This window comes from Pagrus pagrus (genome assembly GCF_965226575.1).
Source record: "Pagrus pagrus genome assembly, chromosome: 2".
In the NCBI taxonomy this organism is placed as follows: domain Eukaryota; kingdom Metazoa; phylum Chordata; class Actinopteri; order Spariformes; family Sparidae; genus Pagrus; species Pagrus pagrus.
The window spans coordinates 25732426-25758281 of NC_140186.1; the positions used below are offsets into that span (position 1 = coordinate 25732426).

A 25856-nucleotide genomic window follows, 5' to 3' on the forward strand; every position below is an offset into this window, starting at 1 on the left:
TTTCGTTCAACAGCTTTACCCCCTACAAATGTTTCTTGATCCATGGCCGCAGGATTGGCTAAACCTTGGGGCAGAAATGAGCCGTGTGCACCCGTTTCTCAAAATATCCTTGTGTTGTGTCCTTGCCTCAAAGGTACAGTATGTCTGATTTAGTTTAGGGTCAGAAATGTGATATAATAATCAGAATTATGAAGAACGGACAAACCAAACATTGACCAGAGAGAGGGCTTTTAGCGTTGTTCGCATTTTAAGAGGCCGGTGTAGGGGACGGTGGCGCAAAGGGGGATTCGGTTGGCTGCAATTTGCAACCTCACAGCTAGATGCCACTAAATCCTTCACACTGGACCTTTAAATTGCCACAAACTAATTGCCACAAGGTAGAGGAGCCCAGCTGGTATTCCAGCCTTGAACAGTAGCAAGATAAAAAGCAATAAAACAACAAGAAATTATGAAAAACTATCTTTATTCTACATTTTTATGTAATTTACAGTCTGTAGGGTAATTTCTGGAAACAAACAAACAAAACAGTGTTCGGGAGAACAGGAAATGATATGCATAAAACAAAAGATAGTTTAAAAAAAAGGAAAGGTGACTGTTTGGCACCTGTGGTTAATGTGGCTGCATCACAACGATGGATAAAAATCATCTAAAGCACTGTAACCTGTTTGCCAGGCTTTAGTTAGTTCAAAGTCTGAGCGACAGACTTCTACCGTACTGTATAAAAGTTAACCAAAAAAAAATATTTGGAAAAGAAAATAAGAAAAAGAAATGGAAATGTCTATTTACACTTCTGTAAACCAAGACAATTTAAAAACACTAGCTTAGAAAAATAAAAACAACCCCATGGTGTTGAATACAAGGAACATTTTTGTTACGGTACTTCACATGCTGTTCACATTTCCCTTCAACGTTTTTCTTTTTTTACAGGTTTACAGTTTTTTGTTTGTTTTTTTGTCCCCGTGTAAACTACAATGACAAAAGTCAAAAAAGCTTTTCCTAAAGTGATGCAGTCCACGTAGAAGTCAAACCAATGCTACCATAACCCCCCTGCCACAACGGATATGCTTGTTATTTTCACATGCATATGCAAATTATGCAAAGAAAAGACAGTCAACTATTTACTATTAGCAATGCAGCTGCCTCATGTAGCATATCCAGTTACTCTCTGTTCAAGAAACCAAAGCAAAATTGAGAATACAAATGTTTCATTTGTAAAAAAAGAAGGAAAAAAAGGATAGAAAAAGAATAAAGGATAACAAACAGTTGTAATATATTTCTTGATATCCTACAAGGTTTCATCCATTGAATCATCACACAGAGATTAACACATTCACCTCTCTCCACACCACATCAAGCCAAAACCAAAAATTATGCAAAAAGTAGACGGCTTGTTTCTTCCCTTTTGTGGCCTAAATCAACAGGCCGATCCAACACGTACAGGACTCATACAACATGTCCAGACTGAATATAAAGGCAAGGAAAGTTAAAACATACAGGGTGTTAAAAAAGGAAAGACCATGTTTGACATTCAGGCAGCTTTCTTGGTGTCGCACAAACTAACATTGATGCATTTGGACACGTTAAACAGATCTGCGTTACTCTTTTGAGCTCTGTTGGAAAAAAGCTGATGTCACGTACTTCCGTCCACCAAACAGGTTTAGCAACAACTGAATCAACATCTGGTGACGGTTGGTGGGTAATTTGGTCACTAGCCAAGTTTCCGTCCCAGTCTAGCACAAAAAAATTGACATTTACATTTGTTTCACCTCGTCGCTCCACACAGATCTGATGTTTGTCTGACACATTTTTCATCTCTCCAGTTGAAGCTTCAGTGAATTTTTAAAGGTGTGATATGTAAGAATTGGCCTCCAATTCAGACAAAAAGGGAACAGCGTGTCAGCAAAGTAACTGCTGACTGCAGTTAACTAGTTAGCTCAATTAGCAATGCAGCTAGTGGTCCCATTAGCTGAATATGCCTGGACTGGAAGCTCAGAGCACCCCATAATTGTTGGTACAGAGGCGATTTACAGTCGCTTCAGCGAGGCTTCTGACTCGCAGAAAAGAGTCGGCACCAACCTGCGGAGGCCTGAACTAAACTATCAGACTATCCTCTCTTGAGATGCAAAGTGGTAGACTGGACCTGGGCTAGCTGGCTAGCATGCTGACTTCAGTAGATATCTCTACAACACAAGACATTGGTGTCTTTGACCTAACGTCGACACTGTAATTTATGTATTGATTTACTCACACTGTTGGTAACTTTAGTTAATTTTTGCATGTTTCAAACTAAAATTCTTACATATTGCACCTTTAAGTCACATGCTTCACTGCGCAACAACTTTCCACCTCAGCCAAATGTAAAACCCTTTTTTTCTTTAGGAAGGTTAGGATTTAAATCTTTTTAATTTCTTGCATTCCTACTCAGGTTTTTGTGTGCGTGTGTGTGTGTTTAGTTAATAGTTATTTCACTGTTAACCAACAATGAAATACTTTATAAACCATTAATAAGCCTTTATAAATCTTTATAAAAATCAGTTGCAAATGTAATAAATAAAAATAAACAATTGCTTAATAAATGGTTTACAAAAAAGTTTGTTAACAGTCAAAAAACTATTAACTTAAGTTTAATTAAAAATGTAAATGTACCATTTATTATTGATGGTTATAAAAGTAAAGTGTTACCCAACAATGGTGTCTTTTGTTGACCCATAACATTGAGTCAAATGCTTAAACTCAGAGATTTTCATCCAGTTCTGAACGAGTCATCGCAGCTCAAACAAACACTATCATGAAACGGTCACTTCACAGTGTTTAGAGGCTCAACAGAAGAATACTGTACACACTCAACCACACACTCCGTCGACACGATTCCCCCAGATGATGACGCAAACGATTTAGGGTCAGCTGATACACAAAAAACACCCAACAACGCCCCAAAGCCAAGAAGATAAACGAAGCAGGTCACCCTACTGCACTTAGCTCTATACTGTACGTACTAAAAGGCCTTATTTCCCTGCATACTGAGGCCACTGACACACTTTGACAAAGATCACTTCACACATCTCTAAAGTTGCTTGACAGATCACAGCTGTCTTGTATTGTACATCCCCCCCTACCAAAATAAAACCCTCTGAAATAGCTGAACGCAATACTCAAGTTTCATCTTCCTAAATAACCAATCGGAGGAAATACTGCATGTTAGCTGCTCGTGGCGTTAAACCATCCACCTGAGTAGCACTACTGTAGTCCAGGGTTGTCATAGAGTCTATGGGCATAAAATACGTTTACAGTGCTGTCCTCATTGTTGCTTGGTAACAAAACATCAGTTCAAGAGCCGTTCGAATAAAATGCATCTGTTGTGGATTGGTTTAACGCCAGCTTGTGCTTCAGTGCTTCTGTGCTTCAGTTTAGTACAATGGACTCTTAGCTTACCATCACCCAGGATGCTGATGCCGTCTGAGTCTACTTTGGCAGATAGACACATGGAAACACACACCCTTAAACACACGTTAGAAGAGAGTAGTCCTGTATAAAGACAAGAAAACGGACACAACTAAACCGAAAAAAAAAACACATGTTGTTCCCATGTTGCATACAAAAAAATGTGTTTTGATACAGTATGTGGATCTTTTTTATGACACTGTGACTGCAAACTGTTTTCCTTTTGATTATAATATGCATACTGTGGCAGTCAGGATTAAACTACAGTTTACTGACCACATCTGATAGATTGCTCTGAAGTCAGCGTATAAAACTCACAGAGGGATGTGTGATGTTCTGTCTGTCTGATGGGAAAAATAATACAGAAATCAAATTAAATCAATTAAAAACCATAAAGTGTTTTTTTTTTTTTTTTTTTTAAAAGCTAGGAACAGTTGGGTTTCTGAGGACCAAGCATGCATACAGTCTTCTGACAGTCATATGATCTGTCTCGCTACTGGTCCTTTATACTTTCCTCAGAAATCCCCAGTGTGTGTGTGTGTCTGTGTGTGTGTGTGCGTGCGTGTGTTTGTGTGCATACAGTATTGACATATAGACACACACGCACACACACACATACACAAACAGGAGATGTTTTTCCTCCCTGCCTCAATTTGAGCGAGAGAACTACCTGACTCTACTGGGAAACAAAGAAGGCAGGAACAGGAAAAGAGGAACAGGGTTTTCCTCAATACAGCTTATTCCTCCTCCTCCTCCTCTTCTTCCTCCTCTTCATCGTCGTCCTCATCGTGGCAGTGAGTGATCTCCTGGGGAGTCTGGGGGAACAGGTTGGGAGGTTTGATCTCGCTGAAGGAGCGGGTCAGCTGGTTGCGTTTGCACTCCAGGTCCTTGCAGTCGCTGCAGTGGGTGCGGTTGCGCGTGGCCAGCGGCGACTCCATGTCGATGTCCACGTGGGCGTGTTCGACCGTCGACTCGTGGGGCATCTGGGGGGGAGGAGGGACAAAATGTGAGAAAACAAATTCAGCATTCAGCATTTTCCAAACTTTTAAGACTTTGTACGAACCCGTGCATACATCCAGACACTCACCAGTACGTGTGCAGCCCTGAAGAGGTAGCTGAAGGGGTAGTACAGCAGGTTGATGAAGGAGGCTGCGTACAAGTCGGCGTAACGCATCACTTGTGAGGCGAACAAGGTCTGTCTGGAGCCGCTGCGGAAAAGGCTACCCATCATGCCGTAGCACATGTCCATGTCGTGTGTCACTTTCTGAGAGGCGAGAGGGAGAAGAGAGGACACTAGTGAGCCTGCAAAGTCATGCCAAAAAAAGGAAGATTTATCCACTTCTAACAGGATTTACTACCCTGACCCCGGACAGTATAGTATCTTTATGAGGGGCGTTGGCACAGTTGTTCATTGATACAACTGAATTAGCAATTACCTCATCAGGAACTGAGAGAACAATGAGGAAGTGGATTGTTGTTAATGATTACACTAAATTAGATACTGTATCAAACATACTGTAAACATGGGCATGGGTAACCAGGCCTTCCTTGTGGACAGGTCTCCTGCTGTCATAGAAACAGGGGATTAAGGCCGTACCTTGACTCTTCTCTGAATAGTGCTGATGTCTGGCCTCTCGTTGCTGCTGCTGTCCAGATGTCTGAGGAAGGACGGGGAGAGAAAGACGATGAGGACGAGAGTGGGTGGGGGAGGGGAAGATACTGATATGAGTCTGCTGAAAGGTAATGTGTCAAAGAGGCGGCTGCAGCAGCGAGTCGTGCCAGGGCTATAAATAACGCCAGTGATGCACTGTTATCAGGCGGCCTACGAGAGGCGACCCCTGCAGACTTTACCCTGTTGACCCTGTTTGTTCTCTCTCAGACACACGCTCACATGCATGCAAACAGACAGCGTATCTGCAGAGGGCAAAGAGCAGCAGAGCTGCTGCAGGAGACAGCGATGGACAGGGAGGTGGGATATGGTGAAGGGAGGAGGGAAACGAGGCTAAATGTCATAACTTACTTGTAGAGTTCAGCTAAGAAGATGTCCAGGCCCTGCAGCTCCTCGAATAACGCTGGAAGACAGGAGAAGATTGTGAGTCCTCGCTTCTCATGCGCACATTGTTGCAAGAATGAATGTGCATATACAGCACAGAGCTGCAGTACTTGGAAACGCAGCTACATACAGTACAAACATTCTACATGTCACTGTGTGTGTAGGCCTGTGATTATTTGTTTGTCTCACAGCTCTTATCGGTCCACACGTGCAGCTCCTGGGCCAACTCAGGTATAACCAGGAATGTCCTCCAGCCTTGACGCTTCTTGGACTTGAGGATGTCTCCAAAGATGTGGTCTCCGATGTAGACTATGTCCTTCCCCTTGGCCCCCAGCAGGTCACACACAATGTCGGAGGAACCTAAAGAAGAATGACATTAAAATCTTAACAATCACAACTACTACACACGACTAATCTCTGCGACAAAGAATGAGTGACTGAAGGAAACAAGTCTCACCTCCAGAATAAACTATACCATGCTGCAGAGGTCCTGTGTATGTTCCTATCTTTAAACGCCCTGTTGTCTGCAATACAAAAAACAACAACAAAACACATCAGATAGATGAGAGGAACCTTTAAATACTAACAGAGTTATCCTCATGAAGCCATGTTAAAACACATTTTTACGTGAAAAATGTTTTTATTTTATTGATTTGTTAAAACTTGTAAGCTGCATCAAGAATGTAAACTTTTCTCTTTTTCAAATTGCTACTCTTTGGAATAATCATTAACTTTAAGAGAATAACAGTCATTAAGTAACAACACTGTTATATGTAAACAGCTACAATTTCTCCACTTATTTATCAATTCATAGAATATCCAATTTACTCAACACATTTCTAAAAAGCCTTTGATCAGTTTTGGGTCACAAAGTTTCATATTCTGAACTGTTTGCTTATTCCTTCATATTTTGATTACGGCGCAGACGTGTGGGGCTGCACGTGTATGGCTAATGCTTTGTATCTGTTACAGAGAAGAGCAATAAGATTTGTAAACAAGGTGGATGTAACATACAAACAGACTGTTTATCAAGTCTCGTGTTGAAATTCAAAGATTAAGTCGATTTGAAAGTGTTATTAGTCATGTGTAACTAATCATGAAATGAGCAAAAATAAACAAAATATGAAATGAAACGAAAAATAACATTCAGCTAAAAATACATGCAGAGCCAACAAACAAATAGAGCCTATAATGGGATTTTGAGACAAACCATTTTTGCCTTTTTACATCAATTCAGCCTCAGAAGTAAAGATGAATCAGAGTAAAAACTCTTGTAAATCTATACGCCCTCTTCTTTTCTCTTTCTATGCAGCTGTGACTGTGTATTTGAACAACATGTAAAGTCAAATGCTGGACTAACGGGTTCTTTCTGTCTATATGTATGCATGTATCTGCCTACAGCCTACAAAGCTGACATGCCACTGGGCTGCAACATGTCGGGATACGTCAGTATTAGTGCAGCTGCTAGTATTGTCTTCTCTGTCCCAGCTGTGTGCTGTCTGTGTGCGTGCTCACCGTGTCTACTTGTCTGAGCACCGTACCCTCTCCGAAAAACAGCGGCTTCCTGGCGTCCACCAGGATCAGATCAAAGTAGGACTGCCAGGGCCGGTGGGAGGTACCAGCCTGTGGTCGAAACAAACACACACACAAGTTAAAAGCCACACATACACATGTAAACATAAAATGTGTCTTCAACCTTCACCTGCATATTTAATACAGCTCTAAGTGTGATCAAAGGGGAGGTGAAGAAAATCTATATTTTACCTTCGGGCCATGGGGGAAGTCAAACAGGTAGGTCATGATTTTCTGTGAGAACACAACAGAGAATAACAGTCAACCCAAACGCAGCAGCAGTGTTTCCGGTTAATACAGCCGCTACTGCTGCCAACAGACTGGAAGACATTCTCAAAAAATGAACCTCTGTCTCACCACTGCAATGTTTAAATGCCCTTGTTACCGTTTCCCTCTAAGAAGTGAAGCTTCCACCATAACTCACATGCCTATACTCACATCAGTGTATTTGTAGTCACTGTTGGTAGCCAAGAAAACCTTGGCAACTTCATTCATTCGGCTGAGGAGAAGAGGCAGCTTCCCCTGGTGGGAACAGAGAAGAACCAAAGAAAGAAAAAGACTGAAGCTCTCAGAATCTTTACAAACCAGCCTCTCCACATAGACTGTGTGTGTGTGCTGTGTGTGTGTTCTCTAACACAGTACACTTGTAGCACCCTTGATGAATACAAACTACTTACATCTTTCACTACATACTTCTCCAGGTTCTCAACCGTCTTCTCCTTCAGAGTACCCTGCAATGTGAGAGACAGGAGTCAGACTAACAGAATCAAAATACACAAAGTAGCAGTGACACAGTCTGCAGGAGTATCACTTCCTTAAGTCAGCAGCAGACGACCCACGCACAACACATGATGACTTGTGGCATTTAGCTGTAGGTTGTACAGGATGTGTCAGTGGAGAGAGCTGTACTGATAACAGATTTGGTAGCAAAACAACATTGTTTTCTTTAACTTCTTTTCCTTTCTCAAGTATTTTACATTTTTATTTCTTTTTAATATTACTTTCTTAAACTTACTCCAAGCAGTCTCAATTTAAACCTGATGTCTCTGTACAGAGTCAAACTGGGGACGTTTCACTCATCCTGAGAGTCTTGCTCTTTGACTCTACGGGCCTGATAACAACATCTTACTGCATGTCCACCACAGATGTTAAAGATGTTGTTTTTAACTGTGCTGTTTTGAGTATCATAGATACTGAGAGTCCCGGAGGGAGACTATTTGTGGTTTTGATGACTCCCTGACATTTGGTCTATTGCAACCATCCGGTTAGCTTTCCTTCTGACAAGTTGTCTTGATGGCTGAATTTCAACCGAATGTGATATGACGCTTCTTAGTCCCAGTAGATAAATCCTAGCGTCCGTTGACACTTGACCCCTGTTGTTTGGTTCAATTGAACTCTGGCTTGTTTTTCCATGAAATTGAGTTTTTTTATGCTCATATGAAAGTTTTACGTCGAAGTCTAGTGCGACTAAACAACCAAACAGCTGTCTCTTGATCTGCAGTATATAGGTGGTGTATAGCTATATAGCTTATATTTAGGCAATATCATTTTATAATAACTGTAGTAACACATATGCACATCGGCATGAGTGTGGGGATTTTCCCTGTCACATCAGAAAGTGAAAATATAAACCAGAGGTGTGTTGAGCTTGTAACCTACTAAGTTTGTATATTATCAGTGTAGCTCATGTACGTTTTTCCTTGACCCAGCCAAATGAACCAAACTACAGGTGTGAAGCAAAATTTATGTTGGCTGCATGTTAGGACTGAAACTAAAGATTATTTTCACAATTAATCACTCAGTCTATAAAATGTCAAAGATTGTGAGATATTCTCACCAGAATTTAGCAGAACCCAAACATTAAAGAAACTGCACCCAGCAAGTGTTTTATATTTCTGATTATCAAGATAGATTAATCGACTGAATGCTGCAGCTCTACTGCTCGTCCAAGACATGTCAAAGTCTAAAGGTCAGGTTGTCATCAGTACAGACGAAAGCCATACTGAGTAACATACACATACCACATACCACAACCATCACAGGCGTCTTACCTTGAAGTGGACCCAGTCGACGGCGTCGCGGACGTCCTGGAACATGCTCTTATAGGACATGAAGAGGTCACCGTTTTTGAAGCCAGTTTCACAGCTGGAGGAGAGGAGCAGAGACACACACGTACACAGCCGTCGGACAGGCCACATCTTTACAGAAGGTTTTTGAAAACATGACATTTGTTTTTTTGTTTGCTTTTAAATGGGATAGCCTTCCCTTGTTGGAGGGGTCCCCAGCCAAACAGGAAAGCATTCTCCCCCTAAAAGACCAACAACCAGGTTTCAGAGGACAAAGGACATGCAGCCATTCCAGATTACATTCTCAACAAATTTACAGGCCATTGTACTCCTTACAGTAGCATGTAAAAGATTATCTTATAGTTATATCATGATTCATTCTCTGTAAATAGTTAGTGAGAACATTTTTCATTCCTATCTGATTCTGATAAGAATCCATGCTTCTCTACAATTAGTCTAAGAAATGATTAAGTCACTGTTATAGAAAAAAAAGGTTCTTTGACTGAACACCCGTTTGATTTCCATTTTAAAACAATTAGCTTAGATTAGCAGTTGAGACACCTGGACCCTCCCATGCTGTAGGGCTCGCTCTTGACCCAGTTTGGCTTGCAACGGTCTTTGTGTCACCATGCGGTGCACAGAAACTTGTTGCATGACACACAGTGTAACTAACACTTCCTTACCTTGTGTATGTGTCACAGTTGGAGAAGAAATCCACAAGGCAGGCAAAGAGGTAGGTCTCTGAAGAAAAACAGAACGATGAGGAGAACCTGTCAGTAAATTAAAATGAAGTAGCCATCAAACTTGTCTTCAATCAGTGTTAAAGTGTTCAGAGATCTTACCTGGCAGGTTGAAGAGTGTGTTTAGGATATAAAAACGCTCTGTATCATCTCTCTGGATGAACTTGTTTGGGTACCGTTCACGGATCTCAGGGCTGAGCGAAGAGAAAAAACAAGGCTGAATCTTTGTTTTTCTTCTTTCTTGCTCTCACACATATAAACATTGTCAGAAAAATACAAATTTGACGTATAGTATAATTTACAATTGGGGGTTAGGGTTAGAGTTTAGAGATCCATGTGGGAACCACTCACCCACGGAGGAAGTTGAATCCATGGACACAGACCAGGATATTACCATAGGCGTCAACCTTCAACAGGTTTCCATACATGGTGTCAAACACAAGGCCCCTAAAAATGAGAGGAAATAAACTCAAATACAACACAGAATAAAACTTTTTAAACTTATCTCTTTATCGTCACATCTGGCATTTTAACTACTATAATTTATAATAACATTAGAGTTATGAGGATAGACTGAGAGGGACTAAAATGATAACGGCGTGTTCTTCATTAAAGCGCAGTTTGTTTTCAAAAATGTTCTCTGCTTTCAATGTGAAAAAACACCATAAGACATTTAGAGATGAGGCAACAGTAGCAGCGGTTGGCCATTAACATCGACCGCCATCATCATCATGTGTGTACAGCAGGTTGTGACTGGTCTGACCTGGTGGGAAAGGATGGGTCGTAGACAAAGCTGAGCAGCTCCTGAGGATAACCGATGGAAACCAGCCGCTCCACTGTGAGCTCAAAACCTAGTGACTCGTACTCTGGTGACTTGTACACTAGAAAAGAAACACACACACAAACACACACAGTTACCCCAACAATCATCAAGTCCTGTCTTAATAAGCCTGGTATGTTAATCTTTGTTCATTATCGAGTGATGAAACAATGAATCCATTAGTTGATTGACAGAAAATTAAAACATTTCTGAAAAACTGCTTCAGCCATTTAGCCAATTCAGTTAAATCAATTAATTGATTGTCAAACAACTGATGTACAATAAAGTGATCTCGTTTTGATAATGAACTAAATATCTTTTAACTTTTTGTAATATTGGTCATCTTTTTATGCATGAAAATAATAAAACGAATGTGTCCAGAGAGTACAACATAAAACCAAGTCGGCAGCGTAACATTTTCTTTCTCTGTAGCAGATCGCTGAATACGCTTAATCAGCTATAAACCTGTTATCTAGCTGACAGGGGAGCTTGTAAAGCGTGAGGCACACATGCAACATTTACATAAAACACTGGAATATGTACATCTGAGGAGCCTGACCTGTGGGTGAAGCTGAGATTACAGAGCAAACAACATTTCTATAGAGGTGAGATAAAGTCATGTTACTCAACACATACATGTGACTTTTCTAGCTCGTCCACCTGAAAGTCTGGTGTTGTCTCAGTATTATGATAACAGCATGTTCTCACGCAACAGTAAACCCCGTCCCCTCACACACACTCGCTGCCCTTCCTTCTCCTTGCTATCGACAAGGGGCCTCGATGTTCTGCACGCAAATCCAAGAAGAAACAGGATCCAGCGTGAGGGTGAAGAATCACTCAACTTTCATCGGCTAATGAGCCCTGCTGAGACCGACGAGCCCCCCCACCATGTCACATATTTACCACAGGGCCAAGCCTAAACCCAGGCAGAGGAGGGCTCCGAAAATGAAATCACGGATTGATGCTAGGCTAAGTAAAGGCTGGCAGGGGATTACAATGCTATCTGACACTGGGAAAAGAACATGTCAGATGTTATAAATACGAAACGAAGAATGTGCTTTTGTTGCTGCCGACACTCACGGTGGGGTGTTGTGGGGCCTCTGGAGGGGAAGAAATATTGGCTGATGATGGCTGGATAGAGGGCAGTTAGTGGGGGACAAACAGGAAAACATCTGTGTCCTACTCTGTAGAGTGTGTTTGAGTGTTTTTAATGCTGGGTTACACACAGGAGCATAATGAGCGTGCACTGAGTTACAGGAAAATCTTGGGTTCAGTAAAGCCTTTGTGCTGTTGTTGACAGCCCTGCGCTGTAAGCCTGAGCCTGTTTCTGCATTGGAATCACGTAACCTCGTGCAGTTCAACCCCTCCTCTCTCTCACCCCCCGCTGTGGTCTCCCACAAACTGAGGGTTTGGTTTGGGCTCTCTGCCCAGAGCAGTAGCGTACACCAACTAAAATGCCTTTCCTCCTCCTTCTCCTCCTCCTCCTTCTCTCTCACTCGTCAACCTCTGTCACCTTTGCTATCATCACTCTCTCTCTCTTTAGTTCACTGAGAGGCACTTCGCACATGTTGACCTTGCGACACTGGTGTGTTACACTGACACTTAGGATAAACAAAATCACATCTCAATGTAGGTTATATAAAAGTGAGACAGGCGAGTCCTTTACGATGAGGAAGTTGTTTTGTTACATAATAATTAGACAAGACTGCTGTCAGGATTTATTGGACATAGACACTAACTACAGTACTACAACTACCAGGGTTTTCCCTGCATTTAAGGTGCAGCACCCAGGCTATTTTGTGCACCCTAAGCAGAAAGGATATAAAATCAACTAAATGACTTCCTCCAGATCGAATGGTTGTAGGATCAAGCTTTATCTTTTATTTTTGGGGGTTTGTTTATGTATTATCATCTGCTTTTCCAACTTTTTGTACACAGATGTGGTAACAATATTGGTCCAAAATGATGTGACATCCAAACCTGCAGCCAAATACATGCCTCTTAGTCCTCCACAACTGTAGTGAAAACAGCTACTACTCAGCGGAACAGAACTGAATACAGGCATAAACCATTAAAGTCCCTATAGACTTCAAATCTGAAGTATTTCTCTATAACAATAAATGTTTTTTAATGTGCATAAAGTTAAAAAGAGTAACAGTAAAAACCTTAACCATAATGTAACATGGCTTTAGAGCCGCTGTTAACTTATAGTCTATATTTACTAATATTTACAAATATTTTACTGTAATACTAAGGGTTACTATGTATAATGTAAAATTGTGGAAACAAAAACAGGTTTAGAAACTAAACTAAAATTATGTTATTAACATGTCTTTACACATCGCGTCCAAACTTGGTTAAACCCTTAGTATTTTTCTAAAACCTTAAATATTCACAAAGACATAAAAAATAAAGGTAAAGATTGATGGAAAAAGATGTCTTAAATGAATATCTTATAAGAGTTTAAACTCAAAAACTCAGTGAATATGCTTTATCAGGACAGGCTGTGATGGTTTGATCTGATTTGACCAACACAGATGCAAAATAACACACCGAATGTCGTCGGATTTTGATTAAAATGTAACTAAATCTGAATGTTGGACAAAAATACACATTTCTCAATGAGAGCCCAGCCCACTCAGACCAGTGAGAAGAGCACAGACAAAGACACAAATACACAAAGACAAGACTGACAGAAGTTTGACAGGCCTTCAAAAACACTGAGGAATCCAACTCCGGCCAATCGCAAATGAGGTTAGTTTTGGTTTTTAGTGCTTCCTTTTTTCTTCAGAGTTGACTTTAGTGACACCAAAACCATTTCACCTCTAAACAACTTGAACAACAAGGCCCCCTTAAGTAACTCCATACCAACACATGACACCCACAGCCTAAGCAATATCCTTTTAAGTAACTCTAGACGCCGCTCACTATTTCACATGTTGGAAGGCTTGAGCAGTACTATGTGGAGTGATTTGTAGGTCTGTTTTTCCATTAAAGCTGCATCGGAAAGTTGCATATTTAGTAAATGGGGCAGCAGAGAAAATATAACCAACAGATGTTATTGAAAAGTCACGTTTACAGCATTTGTGTCCAGACCGGAAGTTGTGTTATTGTTGCTTTAAGCGTCCTTCACTCTTTTGCATTTCTGCTTTATAGGGGTCCTTGCTCCCCTGCTGCAAGCCCCTTCTCACATTTCTCACGCTGTCAGTATGTGCACACACACACACACACACACACACACACACACACACAACCATGCACTTGGAGCAGAGGCGAGAAGTGTCCTTAGTTTCAGGGATCTGTTTTCTATGTTGTATCTCTGATGAGATTGTTGCAAGTTAATTATACTCCTACTGCTCCAAATACTGAGGTGTGTGGTTTCTAACCACAATTTATAGACCCAATTTATTGGCCTGGTCCCCTGAGGCCTACATGTAATCTACACCACAGACACACACAAGGTAAACAACCTGCACCCATCCACTAATAGACAACTAAATCCAAATCATAGTGTCCCACACAGAGACTTTATCAGAACCATGTCACATAACACCCTGTCTTAATCAGTCTGTAGCCAATAATATGTGCATGTAGGCCTTTGTCACAGATTCATGACACTAGTGAACATACTGTGGAAAAATGAGAAAACTTAAGTACAGCCTCGGGGGCCTACATTCCAGCCAAAAGTCTGTTGGAAAACTAGGACAAAACTGTGTGTATCTTTTAATGCAATCTGGGCCTAAGTGTGTGTTTGAGCAACATTTCCTGCAGGCTACTACGTGCTCCAGAAGGGAGCGAAAAGAACAGATGAGGCAATGTCATCTCATACAAAAGCCTCACAGTACAATATTACAAAACATGTGACGTTCTTGCACGCTCTGTGTGCAAGAACTGTGTTCAGCACTGGGACCTGGAATTGAGACTTCTAAACTTTGACCTTATAATTGTTCGGATGATTGATCAATTTTTTTAAAGCACCTCACAGCACAATGAAACAGCTGGAGCAAACTAAACAGTGTCTTGGGCTCGTTTATAACACCAGCATGATGTGCAAAATGACTAAAACTGCATGATGGTGGTGTAAAACTGCATGAACTGTGTATCAGGACTGAACAAGAGCATTTGAACTAGGTGGTGGTGAGTTGGAAAGGAGTTTACAAATATCTGAATCAAAAAGAGATGTTTCAGGACACATGCATCTTTATGCTTCTATCATGACCAACTATTGATCCTATAGTCTAAAGCTTCCACCAAGCAGCCTGGTTTGTTACACTTTGTAACAGTTATTTCAGCGTTTCCATTGTAAAAAGTTGTGGATGGTACATGTGGGCTGACCCGCTACTGAAAGGTGGAATTAAAAACACTGCAGACCACTGATTGGTCAGTCCGAACAGTCGTCACTTCCTCTGCGCTCTGAAAAAGGATTTCTCCTCCTGCTTTTTATCAGCAGTCTCCTGCCTCGCTGCCTGCAGCCTTTTCTCAAGTAAAGCGTGTTTCCTTGTTGTCATAAACAACTCCATGTGTGCACTGTGGAGATTGTGTGGCCGAGCAAAAGACAGAGAGAGTGGCGGCGTGTAAGGTGCGAGTGGTCGAGCGAGAGAGCGAGCAGCAGAAAAGTGACGATGAATGTGAGCGGAGCAGAGGTTAACAGTTCGTATATGTTGTCGGTCAGGTAGTAAGATAGAGAACAGGTCAAAATGTGTCAGTAAATAAATGCAGCAGCTTGTTAAGAGCTCAGACCAGTCACCTCTGCTGTTTCCAACTGCCGGGAAGAGAAAGCCGGTAACAACCCTGCGTACTGTCTGCAGTGGAAATGCACAGCAGATCTGGTGTTCAGGTATAGTTACCACGGGTTACGCAAGGTCCAGAAGGGTACTATACCGAAAGTAGTTCAGTGGAAATGCAGCTTTATATAGGCCAGGATACTAGAGTATTGATTGACTGCAGTTATTAAACTGTTGACAGGAACTATGTTTGAGGTGTCCCACCTGACAGTCAATCAGAATCCATGGTACATTTTTATCATCTTTCTCTCACACAACTTCTCAAGACATATTATATCACCAAATCAGTTTACCAAACTTTGAGAAGCTCTGTCAGCATTTAATAAAGACAGCTGTTTTTACAGGGTGTTAAAGGCAGTTGAAATGTGCAAAGTGCAAACAAAAGTGGGGGGGAGTGAACATGATAGCATCTCTTTTGTTTTATTGTTCTGTCAGAGAATGTATATATATACTATATACTATATACATACTATATATATTTCCCCTTTACATATATATATATATATATATATATATATATATATATATATGTATATAAAAAGGGGAAAAAAGAAATGTGCAAAGTGCTTAAAGTATATTGTATGTGGTTAAGTAGCAGGCGTTCTGCAACAGCACTGGAGCTGATGAGGTACGTCTGTGGTCAAAGCCTGAACACCCTCCAAAGATACATGATAGCCATGCTTCGAGCAAACATTAACACTTGGTTATGGGCTCCCATAAAGAGAATCATGTCAACAGCTGAGCGTCTGTAAAATCTCCAGCACTCTGAACAGGGATAGGGGTACGGAGCCAGAGGGGGACTACGTGTGATCCCCGTTCTCAAGGGAGCCATTGCTGGTGAACTCAACAAACAAACGTGACCTGCTTTTCAAAGTCAGGGAGGATTTATTTATAGAGACGGAGAGACCAAAAACTGGAGCTGAGTCACAGAACAAAGTGGCATGAAAAATCAGGATATTTTTGGCCCAGTTACTGGTCAGTAGGAAAAAGAACATCTCCAATCAGCTTTGTGAGGAGCTATGCTTAACATTTTGTTATCCGGGTGTTAAAATGTGCTCAATGTGTCACCGGCATTGACCTAAATAATATTTTGTGGGCAACAAGCTGCGTTTCTGGGGGGGATCGTAAGGTAGCCAAATATAGAGTTGAAAAGAGGAGATACTGTAGACTTAGACTCAGGATTCGTTTACCATTTTTTTTTACTTTGTACTCACTCAAAATCAAAAGTTACCCTGATATTAATAAAATGTTTTCTTCCTTTTCTGACAATTTTGTCTTTTTTGATTGAGTACCGTGGATACATTTACTGTAACTCCAAACCTTTTAATCAACATGGATTCATTTGATGCTCATTTGGACCAGTCAAAATGAATAAGCAAGGACAATCCATGTAAACTGAGAATCAGCTGTGCAGCCTTCTGGTCATCGTGGACTAGGTGATAGTGCTAATGACTACAGTTCTGTGAATGTGTGTTCAACTTACCTGCTAAAGTGTAATCCATATCAAAGCCAAAGCACTTAATCTTCTCCATTGCCAAGCTTCTGTTGACAAACACTCTAGAGGAGACAAGATGAGGTAAATGTTTTAGTTGTGATGCAATATCCAACAATACAATTAGTATTCATTTTGGCAGACTCAAAGAAGACACTATTTTCTGGAGATAACACTAATTTTAGCTGTTTCACTCACTGAATAGACCTACTATAACCCAGATGATGGGCTATAGTGGCTCCATTCAGTAGTAGTAAAAACTCAGTAAGTCCATTACACACACAATGAGACGTGGGCATGTTCAAAACAAAGAAAAGAAAAGTTTTTTATATGTCATTTTGCTGTTTTGACCTTTGGTATCAAAAGTACCTAGTATGAGAGTATGAGAAGGATCAAGCAGTGTATTGTATATTGATCTTGTAAATAAATGATTCCCTGTGTGGACACATTGTGGGCATTGTGACATGTTAAAATATCATCAGGGCTAACATCAGGGCTTTTCACACTGCATTTTCTTGGCCAAGAGTTGACACTGGGATAATTTAGCACCTTTTCACGCACACGCACACACACACACACACACACACACACACACACTGTTAACCCAGGGTCAACCTTGGACCTATTCGCACTGCATTTCTACTCATCCTGGGTTAAATGTCCGGGGAACACAAGACTGTTTATGATCCAGAGTGAAGCATGACTACTCTATTTACTTTAGGCCAGTTTCACACAAACACCTTTTAGCACCATGTTTAAACAATTTTCCTACCCTGCTCTGGAGCAGAACCAGCAGGCCCTGGGCTAAAGTCGGGGTTAACCCACTTAGGAATGTGCCAAGATTGTGCCAACGTGAAAGCTTTTTTAGCCTGGTGCTAAGAAGGTTCTGAGACTACTTTTAGCCCTGGGCCATATTAAGTGCTTTAATCAAAAATGTTTTCTAGTCACCTTTCTGCTAATAAAAAACAAGGGCATTCAATGTCTGCCTTGACCACTTACTGTGTTACAAGTTGAGCTCAAATGAACCCAACATGGCGCCATGTCAGGAATATATTAGTTATTTACTTATTTTCACGTATGTCTTTATTAAACTTTTCTTTGGAACAATTACGAGACGAAAACATTTGTTTCTGCTTCAGCACAAAGGGTGGTAGTTCCACATTGCAAGAAAACTACAATTAACAGCAACTGCTATGGATATAAAGATAATGATATTTACCATATTTACCATATAGTCGGGACTTGTGACAATACTTGACAATACTGCCACATAAAGTACAGTGAAACACTGAATATCACAAGACGGCACTTTTACAATTTAGTGTCTCAATTGGACAAACTATCTTTTGGCATTTTACGTCACCACATTGTAAGTAAAATGTCAATTAAAGATGTATTAGAAACTACAAACTCAAACTAAAATTGCGCCATATAATTAAACAATTGTGCAGCACCACTTTGGCAACAAGAAAATGCCACATATGTCTGGTTAATAGGAAGTTAACAAAACTATAAACAAGGGGATTATAAAACCCTACAGACTTAGTTCTGAGCACGACAATCTTCCAGGAAACAGGTCCACTCTGCTGACTCATAAATCAGTCGTTTACAGGGGGTCCACGGCGGCCACAGTGATAGACAGTGTTGACATAGCCTGGCTGACACAGCCCCCACAGAAAAGACAGTCACACACACTGCTAGCTTGACTCCAACGGTTGGCACAGACCTACATAGCTTATCTTCAACATCTGCGACTGAACTCAATGTAACTGTGCTCCTAGATATTTCCACACCAAGTCAATATTTAGTCATGCTAGAAATAAAGATGTTAATCAGCTGAAGGAAAATCAAACACTGAAATAAAAACTGGGTTACATCCCCCTTAGCTCGCACATTAATCTGAAACACAAGCTCAAAACTGTCTGCAAGGCAATTTATCTCGTCATTAATCTGTGGCAACGACCGTCTCCTCCACAACAATCTCTGAATCAGTAGTGAAATACCTGGCAGCAGATCCATAGTGAACAAGTTCCCATTTAGATCTTAGTCCAGCAGACGACTGGCGATGCATTCTGCGCGAAATTAAACCTCAGTTTGACTCTCCGTTGGTCTGACCTGCTCCGGCAACACAGGGCAGCTCTAACCCACAAACAATGCCCCCCTCCCCTCCTCTCTCTCTCTTTGCTTTCTTGCCATTCAGAAATTTTCTGACTTGTTGCAAAAATGATTGTGGCTATTCCGCGTCATTCTCTGTTGTTGTTGTGTGCTGTCAGTCCGGGTTGTTGTTGTCACAGCATGATGTTTGTGGGCCCTCAAAGACATCCAGAACAATCACAAGTCAGGTAGAATCAAGCAAGCCCCCGGCCCCCTAGCGACAGCTGCTTACCACACTGAGATTTGATTCAATGTAAACACTTACAGACTGATCTGACTTCTTTTTATAGAAGAATCTCACAGGGGACAACTTAAGCTTTTGTGACATACATAGATGCGTTTTTTACAGAAGCAAAAACAAGCAACCGAGTGCCTGATCAAATGTGGATAACTTAGGTTATAATGGAAGTGTCAAGGACTTAAAAAATGCACAAATTGTTGACAATCTGTTCTGTTGGCTGTATGATCCAGGGAAAACAAATTCAAATGTACGACTGTTAACTAGAGGTTGTCTAGATTTCAAAGGCTGAGATAATAATGACAGTTTGGAGCGATCGCAGATAATCTGACAATATTCAGCCCAAATTTGACACTGTCGGAAATGAACAATTTGTTAATTTATTAGAAACTGGATAACTGTTGAACTGCACACAAAACTCAAAGTGATAAATACTTGAACAAATATATCATTCGGAGACGTACAGTGTGTCCACAAGCGAGTGTTGGAGGGTGTCCACTATCGGAGCCAAGTTTCACAGATATTGATAGTTTGTAAAAAATCTTATCGGCACTGAATAATTGTCCAAAACGATAATTGGTCGACCTCTACTTTGAAGCGCAAACACTTTAATTTTCTGTGTGAATTCATTAACTGGGGTTATAAAATGCAGTTTTTGAAATAGCAAAACTTGAATCCTGAAATATCTCAGTGGTATTTACACTGGCAGTAGACAACTTTTTTGTTTTTTTGCTGGCAGTAGACAACTTTTTTAATTTATTCTAAATTTCATACTGATTACAGTGTAATGGCTGAAGAAAAACTGACACCATCCACGTATAGATTGGTTCCCTTTATGCCTCGATTTCACTATGCTATTCAGTCTGCCACCGGGCTGGATTCTTCCTGGAAAAATGAAGGTTGATTTACGGCACAAAGGAAACGTGTCTGCCATTGTGCAACCAGAACAGTAAGAGGTATTGATTTCCATGGTCACTGTGCCAAGATAATGGTGAAACAACCAGCATTCTTTCTACCAGATCAGTAAGTAACAAAGCCTGCCTTCTTATTAGTACAACTGGGTGTTTTATTCTGCCCTTTCATGGCACTGAGATTAGGTTTTTTTTTAGGTCAAATTGGGATTCTTGGAGCAGTTTTTTTGCTTTGGATAGTAGCCAGGCTGCTAGCAACATGTTGCTTACGCTGCGTTTACCAACAGCAGGGCCAACAGTAATACCAAAGGTTAAAGTTCAAAGGGGGGAAAGTTGAAATGTTGATTATTTCTGCTTTAAATTTCCATATAAGGTATTCAGAACTGATTAATTAATTAGGTCTTAAGTTGCGTATAAAATTCAAATTATCCACAGAATACATATTACTTACTACTTTACTGTCAGTTTTTATCAGTATTGAGTGAGCGGAGTCCTTTTCCAGTGAGTGCAATAAAAGAGCCATCAATGATAACTTAAGTCTCTTAAGAGCATACTGACAATGGGTGGGGGCGGGTGGAGGTGGCTTGATTACCAGAGCCAGCTCGACTTTGCTCCTGCTGACATAACTACTACCTCAAACAGCCCACATGGGCCACACCACACCTACAACACAATCTCTTTAACAACTTCCACTCCATCTGAGTGCAGCTGTGCAACAATCTGCCAGATTTCTTCCACCACTCCGTAATCTCACGGAGACAGCGATCCGACTCCCTGCGACAGAAGGTTTATCTGTGCTGGCCAGAGCTGTCAGCCCTCTGCTATGTGATACACTGCTCATTATCAGGCTGCATTGTTTCAGCTGAGCCCTCACTTTGAAGTAGTGGTCTTTGTCTGTCTGTGAGATAAACAAAAGGTTGCCTACAATGGTCACTTGCATAAAAAAATGATTAAAGGGATCAAGAAGCCGGGGAGAATTTAATTAAACAGAAATATTGAACTACTGATCTATTGAGATCAACATCATCTTTGTTACCATTGTGTGTGTGATTGTTTGCATGTGTATGTCCCTGGGGAATGAGAAGGGATGGGGGAGGGTAATGGAAAGAGTGAATAACAGTATGTCAGCACAGAGCTAACAGATGAGTGACAGTTTCATAAACCCTGTGAGCATTGCATATTACATAATGGTGTGAAAGAACAGCAGGGCCCAGTGGACAAGCATGTCTTAGTTAAGCTGAGTTAAACATTGAACAGCAACACACGTTTTATTACTCTGATGAGGAATAACTTCCTCCTCACATCAGCTTTTCAGCCAGTGTGACAACAGGGCGTTTCCAATCAACAGGTAAAGATACAACGGTGACCATCTATGGTGAGATTCTAGTTGTGTGTGTGTTAACATTAGATTAGATTAGATAGACTTTATTTATCCAACAACGGGGAAATTCACTTGTTGCAACAGCTCAAGATGCAACAAGTACAGGAGAAGGAGTCAGACAAATACGCATAAAGTTAAATAAAAAATAAATAGAAAAAATAAGATATTTACAAAAAACAAAGTGAGTGGAAAGTGATTGTTCAGGTAGTGCTCGAGTTACACAGTCTGATGGCTGTGGGGATGAACACAGTGGGTGTAAGAGTCTGCTGCTGAAAGAGCTGCTCAAGGCTTCCACAGTCTGGTGCAGGGGGTGAGAGATGTTGTCCATGATTGAGCTTCAGTTTGGCTGACAACCTCCTGACATGACAACTACATGGCAAAACAATCCAATCGATTAACATTAAACGTGGCTGGTATAGTTTCGCCTTTGAGCTAACTAGAAGCTTTGGATTCATGCACACACTCCCAGGCTCTCAACAGTCTGGTGACATTTTGCTATAAGACAGAGAGGAATTTTTCATAGCAGCAAGAAAACCACACCCAAGACATGACCGCATATGAAAAAAACTTAGCCTGCAAAACCAGTTTAATTTCCCAATCAAGCTGAGGAACCTCTGTGACATGACCTAGTAAGGGTTATGCTCCACTTATGACAGGCAATGTAACACTTACAGCAGTGAATAAATGGATTCAAATAACTGCACGGTAATAAAAATCCTTTACAATTCATCATTATCGAGTGCCTTGCCGTTCGAACAGTCTAAGTAGAGAAAGGGTCTATGATGTTGGATCACTATTGTCCATGTAAAAGCCAGCAAATGCCAGAAAAAGTAAATACTACATTTAAAGCAGAGCTATCTGTTTTGTCAGTGATGTTACTCTGTTGTAATGACAATAAAGAAGAGACGTGATGTGGAGAAAATAAAAAGTTCTTGATGGTAGTTTTACAGCTAAGCAATACGTTTCTGAATTTCTAGGATGATTGTTCAGTGAAATGAACAGTGAACGGCTCTGTTTGGCAATCCAAAGTATATCTAAGCCGGATCTAGTATTGATCAAATATTCTTAGAAAGCAGTAATGGTTGCACTTTAATATGGTCACATTGCATTTGACCTACTGATTGAACAACTACAGTGACATACTTTGTCCTTATTAATACTCAGTGACCGGTACTTGGGAGAGCAGTCGAGCTGACTCCATTTAAGCATTAACGGCCACAGTCGTCATTTTTTGTGAGCAAAGAATGGCTTGTTTTGTCTTTTTACATGGTTATTTGATGGTTTATTCTAGATCCTGACTGGTGCTGGATTTTGTTAGTAACTAAAAAATTCTGTTCATTTGCCATTGTGCACACATTTTTTGACGGGGATCTCTCAAATGTGGTTATCAAACACTTGTGGCATTAGAAGGAACTTAAATGTTTTTTTGTTGAGGCTGTGTTGCAGAGGGGTTCATTTACTTCAGGGCCAGTTCCTCATATGGGCAGTTGTTTTTTTTTGTTTTTTTGAAGGTGAGGTTCGCCCAGGGCATCATGCAAGCTAGGACCGCCACTGATTTACTTACATGGGTCTCATGACTGACCATTTAAGTAAGTTTTACTTCAAAAAAGTATTGCTGCTGCTGGTACACTTCAGCAGCCATGTCTGGCATTCAATTGTTATGATTGCTATAAAGTTATATTCATACATTCACTTTTTCAAATAAACCCTCTTGTATAAACTTGTAACTTTGTAACTGTAAATTCCTTCAAAGTCCAGGTGTTTCCTCTATTTTGCCTACCCCCTTTAACCACGTTCACTGTATTTGATGTTTATGGCACAACAGAAGGGGAAATTCTTTTGTCTGGCTGCTGAATTCATGTGAGAACATATCCGTAACGTATCCCATCTGGACGTGGTTTCAGATCATCAGAAATGCACCTAGTGACTCCACACACGTTTCTTACCTGTGGTATGGCTCTCTTCTGTATTTCTTCATCGTCAGGCCATCCATGTTGGCAGGCAGGTCTGCATAGTTTTGCAGTCGGTCGCTCCATGAAGTCGTCATCTTTAAAGCCTCGCTGTGTCTGAGGAGAAGGACACCACATATATTTGAAAACGTAAGGTCCAACACAAATAAAATCCAAATCTTATCCCTTTAGATTAATGTCAGTACTGGATACGAGCAAATGACTTAACTTGTGTTCTTCATTAAACAAATATACAACAGTAAAAAAAGGAGTTAAAATAATGTGGTAGGATAACGTAGTTTCATTCAAGGTCACTTAAATCACAGTTTCATATGATTGTTTTATAATTAAAAAGAGATTACACCTATTGTGTGTGCTGTGCTCAGTAAGGAGCTGTTGAGTCAATCATAACACAGTTTAATCATCATCAATCAATTGGGGATTTTCCCATGGTGTTGTCAAAATGCACAGGGAGGGTTTGGTAGGGCCACGGACAATGACTGAGGTCAAACCAGTCGGGTCACTGTACAAATTATTGAGATCAAACCTAGTCCGTCTAATGTACAGTGTTATACAGTCTTGTACACAAACAACCCTCACTCACAAGGCATCGTCAAAACACAAAGCCAAGATCGAGACTGAACCTATGACCCAAGAAACTATTCAACGTGGGGTCAAACTAGTCGGCTATAATCACAAAAATATCATATAATCAAATCCCCGTTTGGTTAATGTGTCAGGTCACACTCAAACCAAAGCAGAGGCCAAAAAAAGGAAAACAACAATCTGTGGAACGCCTCTAGAATTTCTGCCTCAGATAGCCTCGTCTTTTTAATGACCACAGAGAGCTGCATGTTTTCTTTCCTCTCATGCTGATACTCTATCATTCTCCTCCTGTCACTGGAGAAGCTGGGCTGCAGGAAGGAAAAGGCAGAGGAGGTCAGCTTTCTTGTTCTCGGTGCCAGCACAAATGCAAATGAGGCTCGCATGTGGAGGCAGAGGAGGACTGTCAACAGGGCCACTAACATCAAAACACCGTCATCCCATTTGACTTGGCGTACATGTACATTTGCTTTAAATCTGACAAGTGTGACTAAACATTTTCATTAGTCGCACGGTGCGCCTGATGTTTAGCAGTTTATTTTTCAAACAGCTGAGGTTATTGCAATTTCTTGTTGCATGCGATGCGATTTAAATGAAGAAAAACATGTATTGCACCTTTTCTCCTGTTTGCAACCATTTACATAAAATGAATTAAACAAAAATGTATTACTGGGTGCTGGTGCTCCTAAATGACAAAGTTAGGCGCACCGGTGCAACCACTGAGAAAAGTTAATCTTGAGCCCTGCTCATGTATTGAATGCTAATTTAATTTAACAATTGTAATAACTGTGTAAAACCAAGATATCATACCATGAAAATCTCATAACACTGCAACCATATAAGACACCCTTTGTTGTCGCATTATAGGACTATTTTCAGTGCTGGTGTCATGTTTGATTTTTCAGATAATGCCTTTGTGATACCTTGGCCCACTGGGGTCTGAGGGGAGCTCTGGTTTGGACAGATTCACAGACAAGCCCTGAGCTAACCTGCACAACTGCACAGCAAACAACAACTGAGCCAGGGCTAAACATGAACTTGTAAGAGGCTTTGCTTCCCTCTCGTCGCTGTCGAAACACTGGCTCGACGTTTACCTCAATAATAATACACGTAACGTTAACTGTCATGTATGTGTACCCGTCACCTTTGCCTGTATAAAACGACTATTCAACGAAACCTGCGGAGAGAGGTTAGCTTGAAGTGTCTCCACAAGCTAACAGCAGTGAAGCCGTGCCCACGGGGGGAAACGTCCTTCTGTTTTGCTGTGAAAGCTAGCTAACAGTCCGCTCCGGCAGCCTCTGTCCTGCTCGTCGCATCCTTCACATCTGACGTTAATGAGAAGGACAGCAGAGAAAGTGGTCCGGGCGGAGCTAACGCGTTAGCCCTGCTTGGATGCAAAACAAAAGCCACCAAGTGTAAATAGATTTGACTGCGTTTAGCTGTGCCTGGCGTTACTGTACTCACCTCTGAGTTCCTGAATAAAACAACTGCACCGTCAGTGAGTCTGAGCATGCGCCTGGGGCTGTGTGAAAGTCGGAGAAGTCGCTAATGTGTATTTTCTGACAGAAAGCGGCAGTCAAAGCGATGTGATGTCTATACTGTACAGCCGGGCAGCAGATGAGTGTCCCTGCTCTGTCTGCTCTCCGCTATCT

At 41.0% G+C, this 25856-nt stretch overlaps 1 protein-coding gene across 1 annotated transcript; it reads right to left on the bottom strand.

Moving 5' to 3' along the window:
- Positions 1-446: 446 nt before the first annotated feature.
- nt5c2b (5'-nucleotidase, cytosolic IIb) lies at positions 447-25856 on the bottom strand. Its single transcript, XM_084370962.1, has 18 exons — positions 25669-25856; positions 23599-23718; positions 16960-17033; positions 10636-10753; positions 10224-10319; positions 9975-10066; positions 9816-9873; positions 9118-9211; positions 7744-7797; positions 7505-7588; positions 7259-7300; positions 7010-7117; positions 5952-6018; positions 5684-5854; positions 5462-5513; positions 5039-5099; positions 4529-4705; positions 447-4424 (listed from the first exon to the last, which is right to left on the bottom strand). The coding sequence occupies exons 2-18, from the start codon at positions 23697-23699 to the stop codon at positions 4179-4181; spliced, it is 1695 nt and encodes a 564-aa protein (XP_084227088.1). The 5' UTR covers positions 23700-23718; positions 25669-25856; the 3' UTR covers positions 447-4178.

Coding starts and splice junctions, on each gene's coding strand:
- nt5c2b (XM_084370962.1), bottom strand. CDS start 23,699: ATGACGACTTCATGGAGCGACCGACTGCAAAACTATGCAGACCTGCCT. Junction 17,034..23,598: donor AGAAGAGAGCCATACCACAG/GTAAGAAACGTG, acceptor TGTCTCCTCTAG/AGTGTTTGTCAACAGAAGCT. Junction 5,514..5,683: donor CGTGTGGACCGATAAGAGCT/GTGAGACAAACA, acceptor CCTGTCTTCCAG/CGTTATTCGAGGAGCTGCAG.